At 39.6% G+C, this 13,130-nt stretch overlaps 1 protein-coding gene across 13 annotated transcripts in view; it reads right to left on the minus strand.

Moving 5' to 3' along the window:
- Nucleotides 1-4,309: 4,309 nt before the first annotated feature.
- Nucleotides 4,310-13,130, minus strand: part of LOC128697715 (histidine protein methyltransferase 1 homolog) — a 55,707-nt gene continuing 46,886 nt past the window's right edge. For all 13 annotated transcript variants that reach the window (XM_053789593.2, XM_053789618.2, XM_053789610.2 and 10 more), the window contains 3 exons: nucleotides 9,964-10,322; nucleotides 7,973-8,088; nucleotides 4,310-5,070 (listed from right to left, as the gene is read on the minus strand). In XM_053789593.2, coding sequence (XP_053645568.2) covers nucleotides 5,027-5,070; nucleotides 7,973-8,088; nucleotides 9,964-10,322 — 519 coding nt within the window. In that variant the 3' untranslated portion in view covers nucleotides 4,310-5,026. The remainder of the gene's footprint in view (nucleotides 5,071-7,972; nucleotides 8,089-9,963; nucleotides 10,323-13,130) is intronic.

The following is a 13,130-nucleotide window of genomic DNA, read 5'->3' on the forward strand; positions in this document are numbered from 1 at the left end:
AAGGTAGATGCAAAGTCATATGTTAACGTCTTTCAAGTGTTCTCTAGGATTTCTAGCACGCTTATGGGCCTGTAGTTCTTAGGGTCAGTCAAGTCTTTGCCGTGCTTGGGAATCAAGGTAGCCACAGCAGACTTAAACAGAGTTGGAAAGTAGCCAGAAGAAACAGTGTGCGGAAGGTGTTGAAGTATTGTGTGGGAAAGTCCAGAAGCTCCAGGTGCATGACATTGTGTTGTGTGAAAGGTGAGCTAAGAGAATGTGAGGAGAGAGTGTTAATGTAATGACTGGGTTGGGAGTGATGATGTGACTGTGTTCTGTGATCCAGTGTTCTATGCTCTGTGTATTGAAGTACTGTGGGTGTGGGTGAAATATATTTTCCCATATGTCCTTGAAAATGTGTACAGCCTCTGCTGGGCCAGAGACTTGTCTGTTATTATGTTTGATGTGTTGGAATTGTGTCTCTGGGGGTTCTCTGATCATCCGGATGAAATTCCAGAAAGTCTTGGGATCCTTAATGCAGTGTTCGTCTGCAGTGTGAATGAGTGATTGCCAGTGCCTGCTGTGGTTCTCATCCAGACTGGATGATATGCATTTGCAATATGGAGAGATCTCAGCGTACTAGGTTGAGTCTGTTTTGGTTGGTGTTAAAATGTTGATGGTAGCATAGGAGCAGTCACTTAATCCTTTCAGATGGGCAAAAGGAACAGCATACCTTGTACTGACTTTTTGGGCACTGCTTTTTTCGGCAGCTTGTGCATTCAAGTTTTGTGTCTGAAACTGGTCTGTTGTTATAGTTGTGTAAGAGGTCAGTGTGGTCAAGGTGTTCTTTGGACATGTCCCAGTCTGCTTATGAGTATGCTGGAGTGGAGTTGATGTATGGGATTTGAAGAAATGTGAATGGTGATAAGAATGTGATCTGATCCTGAAAGGGGACCGGGAGATATGAAGTGATTAAGGTGACTGCTGGCTCTGTGGTACAGCATATGCACAAAGAAGGCTTATATATGGGAGGCAGGTGAAGCAAAGCAGTTGGAGGCAGCATCATTGGAGAAAATCCATTGGTGGAAATAGGTCATGCCAATAGGTTAGGCAAACACTGAAGAAATCTTTGTATCAAGATCCTAAGATGTTGCTGAGTCAGACGGGAATTATTGTATAAATACGTAGTTTAGAAATGGCAAGTAGATAAATGAGACACTTCAGCAACATTTAGGTATCTTTATTCCTAGGTAGTGTATATTTATTTCTCAGTACTATATAATAATAATAATCTTTATTTCTACAAGTACATGTACAAGGTATATAGACCTAGCTGACATCAATGACACTACAGTACTATTTTGAATGCCCCTTGTTATGCAGAGCATTTCGGGCAAATTAGGTCAGTTTTGTCCCCAGGATACGACTTTCACCAGTCGACTAACAACCAGGCACCTATGGAAACATTAGGTAATGGGTGGAAACATTAGGAAACATGTCCTAATGTTTCCACCTGTACCAGGGATCGACCTCTGGACCTCAGTGTGAGTCGAGTGCGCTAGCAATCAAGCTATGGGACACCGGCCACTGGCTGGCAAAATATTTCTGGAATAAAGATACCAAAATGCTCTGCATACTAAGGGACTTCCTGCATAACCCTTAAATGTCACACATCTCTGTACAAACATTGTATCATGCTGAAATAAATAATTTTTAATCTTTAAGTGTTGTTCAAGTGTCTCATTTATCAACTTACCAATTTTCTAAATCATTTATATAGTATTATAATACTTGTCTGACACAGCATTATCTTGGGCTCTTGATAGAGATTTCTTCAGTGGTTGTCTAAGCAATTGGCATGACCTACATCTACCAATTGATTTTCTCCACCAGTGACATTGCCTCCAATGGCTCGTGGTCTGGTGGCAAAGCTCTCGCTTCACATGCTGAAGGGTCTAGGTTCGATTCCTGCCAAGGGTAGCAACACTGGGTGTGTTTCCTTACACCGGTTGTCCATGTTCACTCATCAGTAAAAATAGGCACCTGGGTGTTAGTCAACTGGTGTGGGTCGCTTTCCGGGACAAAATTGACCTGACTTGCCTGAAATGCTCTGCATAACAAGGGGCTTTCTGTATAGTAGTATGCCACTGATGTCAGCTAGGCCTGTATATGTTGTACATGTACTTGTAGAAATAAAGATATTATTATTAATGGCTTTGGTTCACCTTCCTCCTGTATATAAACCCCTTCTCCGTGCACGTGTTGTACTTCTGTCAAGACTGATGGACTGAATACGTCATCTCCAAGCTAATGAACTGGTTACCTAAAACCCCTCATCTTCCCCGTTTTTCTCTACTGGACTGATTAAGCCACTGATTAGTGAAGCACTGCCAGAATAAAGGTACCGAAGTGTTGCTCAAGTGTCTCTTTTATCAAGAAAGGAAGTTGGATGGAAGAATTTTAATTGGAAGGATTAAGTGGGGTTAATTCAGGTATATCTGAAAGAGCTAGAGCGAAAGATTTCAACAATTCCACACAAAAAAATTGATTGGGTAATCGGAAGCATTGGATGACTTTAAAATTTTTTTTTTTATTTTGGATCATTGTTTTAACCATATGCATTCATACTTTGTGTCTGTAACTTTATGCATATATAAAGAGCTTAAGTTTATTGAGTAAATATTTATTTATGCTGCACAAGTTTCTCATTTATCAACTTGTTGGTTTTGTAAAACATTTATTCACATACATTTATGGCGTGTGAGCTTGTGAGTGGTTGTCAGGCGTGAGGAGGGTCGGTGGGTGGATACCTACCAAACCAATGAGGTATTCCCCAGTCCTGGCTGTGGGGGCAGCAAGGTTGGATGAAGCGGGGGCGGGGGGTCATGGGATTGACTGAGAGCTAAAGAGGGCCACCAAGATTGTTGGCTGTGTACCTTCATTGCCCCTCCATTTCTCATTGCCTCCCTTCCTACATGTATAAAAAGTTTTTTTTTTTTTGTAGAGTTTGTCGAAGATCTGTACTGTAGATTTATGATCTGCAATGTGGTAATGGTTGGGTGGTGGGAGAGGTTGGGTGGAGGGATGATGTTAGTAAAACAGGGAGGTAGGTGGGTGGGTGTTGGTCCATAGGACCCCAGGAGGGATGTTCCCATCCACGACATGCACATTAACTGTCTGAGGCGCAGCACCCTTCATCTGTCTCCACTATCTGCACACACACTACAGTAAACTCACACACAGCTGCCCAACCCTCTCACATTCACCCACCTACTCATCCACCTTTTCGTATTCACCCACCTACCCATACGCTCTCTCACATTTAAAAATATACCAGAAATGTTATAAATGGTGCAAAGGTGATATTAAAGCAATATCAAAGATGGTTGATACAAACCTACTACCATTATAGTATGCTCCTCACTTAGCGACAAATTCATTTACTGATGTGGTCTTAGGAACGAGACTCCGTTGTTAAGTGAGGAGAGGCTGTAATGTCAAATTGACTGTCACTTTGAAGAGCAAGAAAAGATTATTTGGCCTATATGAAATAAGAAACCTGAGGTAGTTGTTTCTGAGGAGAACCCTTCAAATTTGTTATGTACAGCCAGACTGTGGTTCATACATTGGTTTGCATGGGGTTGGCAGTAACAGCCTGGTTATTCAGGCCCAGATCCACTGCGAGGCCTAGTCATGGACCAGGCCATGGGGGTGTTGACCCCCGGAATACACAGCACTCAGAGAAATAGGCAGAATGAGTCCCAGTACATTTCAGACAATGATTGGTAGACAGTTTACAAGATTTGCTATCATGAGTTGGGGAGGCATAAATAGGGGATTCTGCATTTGACCAACAGTATGTATTTAACAGGGTGTCTGAAACAACAGCACTGTTAGAGTGGATAAGAGCTCCATTACTCTTAAGCATTTACTGCTAAATATACTTGGTTAAGGGGAGCTCATGGACTTCATATATTAAGTTTGCAAAAGTACTTGAGTATTTGTGCTGTCCTTGTGCAAGATGGACAACATAAGTGTCTGTTTCGAGGATGGATAGCTTATGCAACTGCAGTTCACTCAGTGAATGCTCAGTGATGGATAAATTAACTGAATAAGGAAGAATAACAGCTCCATATCATGTAATAAGATGAGTGTGTCTGAGAAAAGTAAAAGGCTTGCTGTCTATGGTTTGAAATTTTGACCAGGTATTACAGACCATATACCTCATGTAGAGATAATGAAACCCAATGTGAAGTCTTCTTATGATTATAGTGAGATCAATAAGTATCAGTATGCACAAATAACCCACATTTAGGAGAATGAAACTTATAACAACATTAACGAGTCATCTTTTTGTTCTCCATCAGGTACATAATTTGAAATAGCAGTAGTCTTGATTATAGGGCAAGAAGAATGCTGTCAAGTATCGCAAACTGCCTTTGCGAATTAAGAGAAGCCAGAGCCATTGCCAGGGACAGTGCAGATATATTATTTGCAATATTTATAAAAATAATCATTTACCTTCAGATCCCCAAAGGTGCATGCCCTCTGATGCTCACTTGGCCCTAGCCTAATGCACGGCTCATCAAATAGTGCACAGTGATGAAAGACCAGCTAATGCATTCAGTGGTTCCAGCACTGAATCTCCCATCTGACCTCTATTCTGTTGCAAAAGATGAGTGCTTCCACTGGAGAGCCACAGCTCCACTATCAAACTCATTTTACAGGCAAGAGGCAACAAGGAGTTTACAGGTCACAGTGCACAAAAATGCACAGATCAGCATTTAATTTGGCGTCCATATGTTATAGCCACCCTGAGGGAGTTGGAACCCATCCACCATGGCCACAATAGCTATTTCCCATCAGTACATAAAGGGACTGTCACCAAGTGGAGTGAAAAATGAAAATCGACAATGAGACTAGCATTTTTTTTTATCTAGATTACAAAAGATTTTTATTAAGGGCTAATTGTTCATGTGATGGCTTTTAACAATATGTAATGATTAAGGATATTATGAAATATACATTCTTGAATTTTACCTTGTATTTATTATTCTCTCCTGAATTTCATTTCTAAAATTTCCCTCTTGACACCTGGAAAGAAAAGTTATTCAGATGGCAGTAAACACTTGTTGATTAAAGTAATGTATGGGTACGTAAAATTATAGTACAGTATGTAGTGAATACTGCATACAGGTAAAAAACACAGATATAGATATAGTGATGGGAGGAGAGAGAGAAAGTAGAGAAAGTGGAGAGAGGGAGGGTAAAGGCAGAGAGAAAGGAGGATAAAGGGAATGAGTGGGGAGAGAGAGAGAGAAAGAGAGGGAGGGAGGGAGCCCTGTACAGTGTGTGTGCAATGTACAGACCTCAGTGGCAACAGACCCCATTAATTTCCTGGTGAAAATGTGGACTTCCTTCTGCTTCAGCATAAATGTCAACATATTATAGCTGTTGGTGACCTCAACCAACCTCTGATACAGAGGGATTCTGATGAACTTCTTATAGTATTTGACATGAGAAACTTTGACTTCCATACTCACACTCGCCCAGTAGTGAATGATTTACCTGAAGGCATAGTCACTTTCCATCCCCTTGGCTATGTTAGATCATCTGACCACAAGGCTGTCTTTACAACACTGAATATTCCAACAAAATGTGGTGAAGAATCTGCATGTACAACCTGGCTGTGTAAAAGAGAAAACTAGCTGGCCCACTGCTCTGAGCCTGCTGCCTCTGATTGGAATGCTCTTCAACATGAATGCCTTCACTGAACACAATCTTAATCTCCAAGAGAAACACATCCCTCACTGGCAGAATGTGATGAAGCCTTCATATCAGCCTTGGTTGGGCTTTAGTTACTTAGAGGCTGCTACTTCTAAGTAGAAGGCTTGGAGAAGGTATAAGAGGCATCCCACTCTCTACAATAGGAACCTGCACAGGCAAGGCTGTGCAGGCTTCACTGTTCATGATGTCTGTGTCTTATGGTCTGCCTTGGCCCTTCACAAGATTGGTGAATTACAATGTGCCTCCAACACCAAATGGAATAAGTCCAAAAGTGGGCCATCTCTAGATGGGAGGCTAACAAAAAAGAAAACAGACATCAGGTAGAGTAAGCTCCAAAGCCTGGTGGTCCTTGGTCAAGAACTGACATGATTATTCACCTGATGAAATTATTCCACCTTAAAACTGACAGGATGGGACTGTCTATACTGCTAGTCAGGAGAAAGCCGACCTCTTTGCCGAACACTTTGCTGCCAAAATGTAGGTTCCTGATCCAGCAAGATACTCCTGATGTCAAAACTGGCAGTGGTGACAATAAGGCAGGATGAATTGTATCTTCTCCTTGAATTGTTGGACCAAGAAAAGGCTGTGGGTCCAGATAAGGTAAGCCCAAGATTTCTGAGTAGATGTGTAGACCAGCTAGCGTCACCTCTAACTTGCATCTATCAGCACTGCCTAGTACCGTGTAAATGGCCTACTCTGTGGAAAGAGGCAAATGTAGTCCCTGTTGACAAAAAGAAGAGCAGAGTAGAAATCAGCAACTACAGACCAGTGTCACTACTGTCAATCACTGGCAAGATTCTTGAGACAATAATCTCATGGCAGATGACAGTGTTTTCCTACTACCATTTGCTTCTTTGTAATTGTTAATATGGCTTCAGAGACGTCACTCAGCTGCTGATCTGCTGTTGAACCTTTCCACTATGTGGCACCAGTCACTGGATGAATCCAAGGTCAGCTGTGTAGTAGCAATGGACATTGCTGGTGCTTTCAGCCGAGTATGGCACCAAGTACTCTTGGCAAAACTGCAAGCACTAGGAGTCACCGTCTCTGTACTATGCCTCCTCAGTGATTACTTTCAAGGTAGATCTCTAAGAGCAGTTCTCAATGGGACAGAATCAACAAGACACTGTGGTGCAAGTGTTCCACAGGGAAGTGTACTTGGGCCATTGTTATGGAATGTTTACTTTAATGACCTTCAACTCGTCCCACAATTCCAGGCATATGTAGACAACTGTACTCTGACATATGTATACTTATCCAAGAGAGAAAATGTCAGCTGCTCTAAGTTACAACAATCACCAATTTATAGCTATATCAGACTGGGGAAAACAACAGCAGGTAACATTTGCTCCTGAGAAAACACAAATGATGATGTCTCTAGGACCCATGGCAGTAATGATGGGGCAGTGGTAAGAATGAACAGGAGATTGTTGGTACCCAAGGATGAAGTTGATATCACTGGGGTAAAAATCTGACTCCAAACTGACTATGAAAAACCACATTTTAAATCTTCCAAGTAAAGCGGCCAGGAAGCTTACATCACTTAGACGTACCTCGCACTTGCTTGAGAGTAGAGGTTGCAAGATTCTGTATGAGGCAGAAGTATGCTCACACCTTGAGTATGCTCCACTTTCTTGGACTGCTTGCCCCCATATTATCTGTTATTTCTTGATAGAACAGAGAACAAAGCAAGACAACTCATCTCTCACCTGGACAGATCTCTCACTGTGACAGAGACTTCAATACTGCAGGGATGTGAGTGGTCTTACTGTTATGAACAAGGCAAATATTGTCAAAGTACCACACTTGGCTCTACCCAGCAGATAGCGAAAAGTGAATTTCTACACAACAGAGGCAGCAAGCAGCAACTACACTCTGGCTGTACTCTTCTGAAGAACATCACTTCATCTGACATCATTTATTATTAGGATGACTCGAGTCTAGAACATGTTTGTACAGCATGACAACATCATTGAAATAAAGTCAGTTGACCAAATAAAATTGCTGGCCCACAGATGGCTAACTTCATAACAATGAAAAGGCTTTGAAATAAGCTCATGTAGGTAACAGCTCCTAGCTGGTAAATAAAGTTAGGAACCCTTAACTTGACCTTGTAAAACTCTATGTTAAAAAAAGAGAGGGAGAGGGAGGGAGAGAGGAAGAGGAGAAACATGAATTAAAAAAATTAAGTGAGACAAGACTTAAGTACCTTCACTGTTCATGATGTGTGTCTTAAGGTCCAGTTTGCCTTGGCTCTTCACAAGATCAGCGAACTGTAACGTACTTCCACCAACACCAAAATAATAACTCTTGGCAGCTAAAAGGCTTATGGAAAGTTAAGGAATTTTCTTGACTGTAAAGATAAACAGACTAATATACAGTAATAATATATAACATAATCAGAGATATTGCAGTAAATATGCCTCTTTTAATCATGTACAACCTGTATCTACAAAGCTAATTAACTCCTAATTAATTTTTCAAATATGTACAGTGGAACCCGGCTTACGAGTTTAATCGATCTGCTCATATGCTGAGTCAATTTTCCTCATTTAAATTAACTAAAATGCCATTAATCCGTTCCAGTTGAATTCCTGCTTTGGGAGGCAGGACAAAAATACTTCAATATGATGTAGCTAATATCAACTCTATGGCTTATTTATCTATCACAATTCATCTAATATGACTTACTGACTTAATTGACTGACTTACTGACTTGACTGACTGATTTACTGACTTTACTGACTGACTGACTTGACTGGCTTACTGACTTGACTGACTTGCTGACTTGACTGACTGACTGACTTACTGACTTGACTAAACGACTGACTGACTTGACTGACTGACTGACTGAATGACTTGACTGAATGAATGACTTAAAGTTAGACTTTTTCACTGAAGAGGACCCTGAAATGGTGTCTAGAGCAGCTGATGCCTTACCGTCAGTTGTATAATGTACTGCAGGGTAAAACAGAACAGAAATCCATTACAGAATTTATGCACTCTCCAGTACAACCATCGACTTCAGTACCAGAACCTCTACCATCCACCTCAGCCCAGTAAGGCCACAGCATAACTCTCCACTCTCTTCACAATCATCGACAAACACCAGCACCCACAATTTAAGGTAAGAAATATCATTATTTCTGTTGCAATTATAGTCTTAAGCAGTAAAAACAACATAATACATCACGACAATTAACTACAATTATATACGTATTCACTTTTATTTTTGTAAGATCTGGAGGTCTAAAAAAAGTTGTTTGAGGGGGGAGCTCGCATCCTGAATTTTTGCTCGTATCCAGAAACAAAAAATCGACCGAGCGACTGCTTGTATCCTGAAAAACTAGTGTGGTGGAGCACTTGTAAGCCGAGGTTCCACTGTATTCTAGTTTAGGAAAAAATTTAATATCTGCAGTCAAAATTGATAATCCCCTCAGTATGAAACACTAGGTACAGTATTATCTTTTTATCACTAAGGGGTAACTGCTGAAATATTACTACACTCTTTTATATCATAATATATAAGATATAGAGCCTATATTCAGCAAACTGTTTTAATGCATTATGCAGAAAGAAAAAAATATGATCTTTTGAAAGCAAGCAGTACATTTTTGACTTTTAACCTTGTCAAATGAGAAACATACTCAGCAGGTTTCCAACATCTAAAGCAATGATAAGATCTAACTATAAATCACTGAATGTAATAAACTGTTGGCAAATATTTACTGAGAAAAAAGGTTAAAAAAACTGGAATAATGAAGACTAAGTACAAGAAAATGTCTGACCAAGTTAGTGGAAACATTTGTAAAGGTAAAGCAATAGCTGAAAGATGGTAAAATAAAGAGGCATATTGGCATGCAGAGTATTGCATTAATATAAAATTAAGAGCAGCTCTGCTACATAATCTATTTTAATAAATGAGGATAAAGAAACCTGTAGCAGAACAAGCCCTAATTGGGATGCTTTGCTGTAAGGAGAGCTTTGCAAAACTTGCAGAACTTGCAAAAGCTCCCCCTAAGAGTGAATTGCAAAAATTTGTTCTGCTATGTGTTTGTCTATTTTTATTCCTGTTAGGAATATGTTAACCTTTAATCAGTACATCTTAATAAAAGTGGCAAATTATACTTCATTTACAAAAGAAAATTCAGGGCACTCTTATTAGAAGCATTTTACTTTCTCAGACCTACAAAAGGATACATAACACCATCTTGTTTCAAGCAATTAGTCATAAGGGTGAGCAACCTCTGATGACACTCTGGATTGTAGATAGTCTCTGATGTCAAAATTATGTCAAATTTATACTCTTGACAGCTTCTGCTTGTTTTATCATTGTCAGGGTTATTATTGCTGACCTGTTCATAGTTGATATTTGACAACAATTTGTCAAACTCACTCCAGTCGCCAGAGTAAAAAGAGGTTTTTGATGTAATTTCTGTAATTATGTCATTTGAAGGTCTGATATTGTCTGTGGTAATATTTACATTATTAACAAAGGGGTAGTCTGCTAGGTTCAGTATGACATTTGGTATAGTGATGAAATTAATGACCTCTTCATTCTGAAAAATAAAAATAAATGTGTTCTCTTTACTGTTTTGATTTTTCACCTTAAACTACAAACTATTATTTAAAGCAAAGTTTTTAACACTCACTGATGATATATATTTGAAATTTAGCCTGCTGAGTATACCTGGTAAGGTGTACAGTAGAGTTATCATTGAAAGATTCAAGAGCAGGCTCATAGATTAACCCTTTGGGGGTTTCGGACGTACTAGTATGGCTTATGACCCAGGGTTTTTGACGTACTAGTACGCCTAAATTCAAGCGCCCTCAAATCTAGTGAGAGAAAGCTGGTAGGACTACATATGAAAGAATGGGTCTATGTGGTCAGTGTGCGCAGTATAAAAAAAATCCTGCAGCACACAGTGCGTAATGAGAAAAAAAAACTTTGACAGTGTTTTTGGATTAAAACAGCGACTTTGCACTGTATTTTCGTATGGTATTTATTGTTGTATTCTAGTTTTCTTGGTCTCATTTATAGAATGGAAGACATGTTACAGAAATTGAGATGATTTTGACTGGTTTTAAAATGAAAAGTACCTTGAAATTGAGCTCAAAGTAGCAGAAATGTCCGATTTTTACCAAAGTTCAAAAGTAAACAAATCATGCCAAGCGTGCAATACACATCAACTGGTGAGTCTAATATTCTTTCACAAGTGCGCTGATATTATTTATACCATTTCTACACTAATTCAGTAGTCTGCATAACAGTAAATCTTATTTTTTTTTGTAAGAGTAAAAATTCAAAGTGGAAAGCCAAAGAAATATAAGAGAGGCCTGGGGATGTGACTAATGAACTGAGAACTTGTTATTTTCGTGCCAGGAATGTCTTTCTTGTTTATTCTGGACCCTATTCGGAAATTGGCATCTTTTGAAATTTGTGTGAAATTGGCAAAATTGCTAAATTCTGACCACTTTATTGGATAGTTGAAATCGGTAAATGGATTGTTTCTTGTACTCATTCGATAGAAAAAATGGAGTTCGAGTGAAATAGTTATGACTTTTGTCGACTAGTACACTGGAATTGGCTGAAAATAGGACTCAAAGTGGGCAAAATCGCTGATGCGTAAACATTGTCGAGACCGCTAATTTCACGAGAGCCTAATTCAGTAAGTTTTCCATTAAATTTCATACTTTTGGTGTCATTATGATCGGGAAAAGATTCTCTATCTTTTCAAAAAATATTATTTTTTTGGAAATTTGGCCGACCCTGAGAACAAGTCTCTGAGAGGACCTGCCGACCCCCAAAGGTTTAGAAAGGGTAGGGGATGTGGAGGCCAAGCATTTACAGTGAAGCATATAAGTGAAGAGTATTTAGATAAAGGTAAATAACTTTTAATTGCATTTATGGATTTGGAAAAGGCATATGATAGGGTGGATAGGGGAGCAATGTGGCAGATGTTGCAAGTGTATGGAATAGGTGGTAGGTTACTGAAAGCAGTTAAGAGTTTTTTATGAGGATAGTGAGGCTCAGGTGAGAGTATGTAGGAGAGGAGATTATTTCACAGTAAAAGTAGGCCTTCGACAGGAATGTGTGATGTCACCATGGCTGTTCAATATATTTATAAATAGGGTTGTAAGAGAAGTGAATGCTTGGATGTAAGCAAGAGCTGTGAGATTAAAAGATAAAGAATCGAACACAAAGTGGTAGTTGTCACAGTTGCTTTTTGCTGATGACACTGTACTTATGGGAGATTCCATACCATGTTTCTTTTTTTTTTCTGAAGAGAAGTCATTAGACAAGTTTGTGAGGGGTATGTAAAAGAAGGAAATTAAAAATGAACATAGGAAAGAGGTGATAAGGAAAATGAAAAATTTTGGTAGTGAAAGACTGGATATGAGATTAGAGGAAGGGAGGATGGAGGAAGTGAATGAATTCAGATATATGGGAGTGGACTTGTCAGCAGATGGGTCTATGAAAGACGAGGCGAACCTGAGAATTGATGAGGGACAAAAGGTGAGTAGTGCACTGAGAAGTCTGTGGAGACAAAGAATGTTATCTGTGGAAACAAAGAGGGGAATGCATGAGAGTATAGTAGTACCAGTGCTCTTATATGGGTGTGAAGCATGGGTGGTGAATGTTGCAACAAGAAGGAGGCTGGAAGCAGTGGAGACACTGTCTAATAGCAATATGTGGTGTGAATGTTATGCAGAGAATCTGTAGCCTGAAGATTAGAAGGTGCGGGATTTCTAAAAGTATTATCCAGAGGCTGAAGAGGGGTTAGTAAGGTAGTTCAGACATTTAGAGAAGAAAGGTGTATAAATCTGTAGTGGAATAAATGAGGGGTAGGGGGTCATCCTTAGAAAGATTGGAGGGGGGGTAAAGGAGGTTTTGTGTGATAGGGGATTAGACTTCCAGCAAGTGTGCATGAGCATCTTGTGTAGGAATGAGTGGAGGTAAATGATTTTTATGATTTGATGTGCTGTTGGAGTGTAAGCAAAGTAACATTAATGAAGGGATTCAGGCAGTGGTGGGCACAGTTCCGCTAATTAACGGAACTAACTTTTAACGTTTCCGCTAACTTTGGAAACCGTTAGCAGACCAATTAGTTTCCGCTAAATAAAGTTCCACTAACTTTGAACCCACTAAAAAAAAATATTCACACATTATTGGTAGTTGGAAAGCAATGTGTTTGTTCTTGTCTGTTGTGGGCATTTCTCCAACAGTCAGTAAGCATGCTATTGGCTGACTACGTGTAAATGTGACTTGTTAGGTAAGACACATATGCAACAGTTAGACAACTTTATTCCGAAACGTTTCGCCTACACAGTAGGCTTCTTCAGTCGAATACAGAAAGTAGGCAGGA

The sequence above is a fragment of the Cherax quadricarinatus genome, chromosome 31 (genome assembly GCF_038502225.1).
Source record: "Cherax quadricarinatus isolate ZL_2023a chromosome 31, ASM3850222v1, whole genome shotgun sequence".
NCBI classification, from domain to species: Eukaryota; Metazoa; Arthropoda; class Malacostraca; order Decapoda; family Parastacidae; genus Cherax; species Cherax quadricarinatus.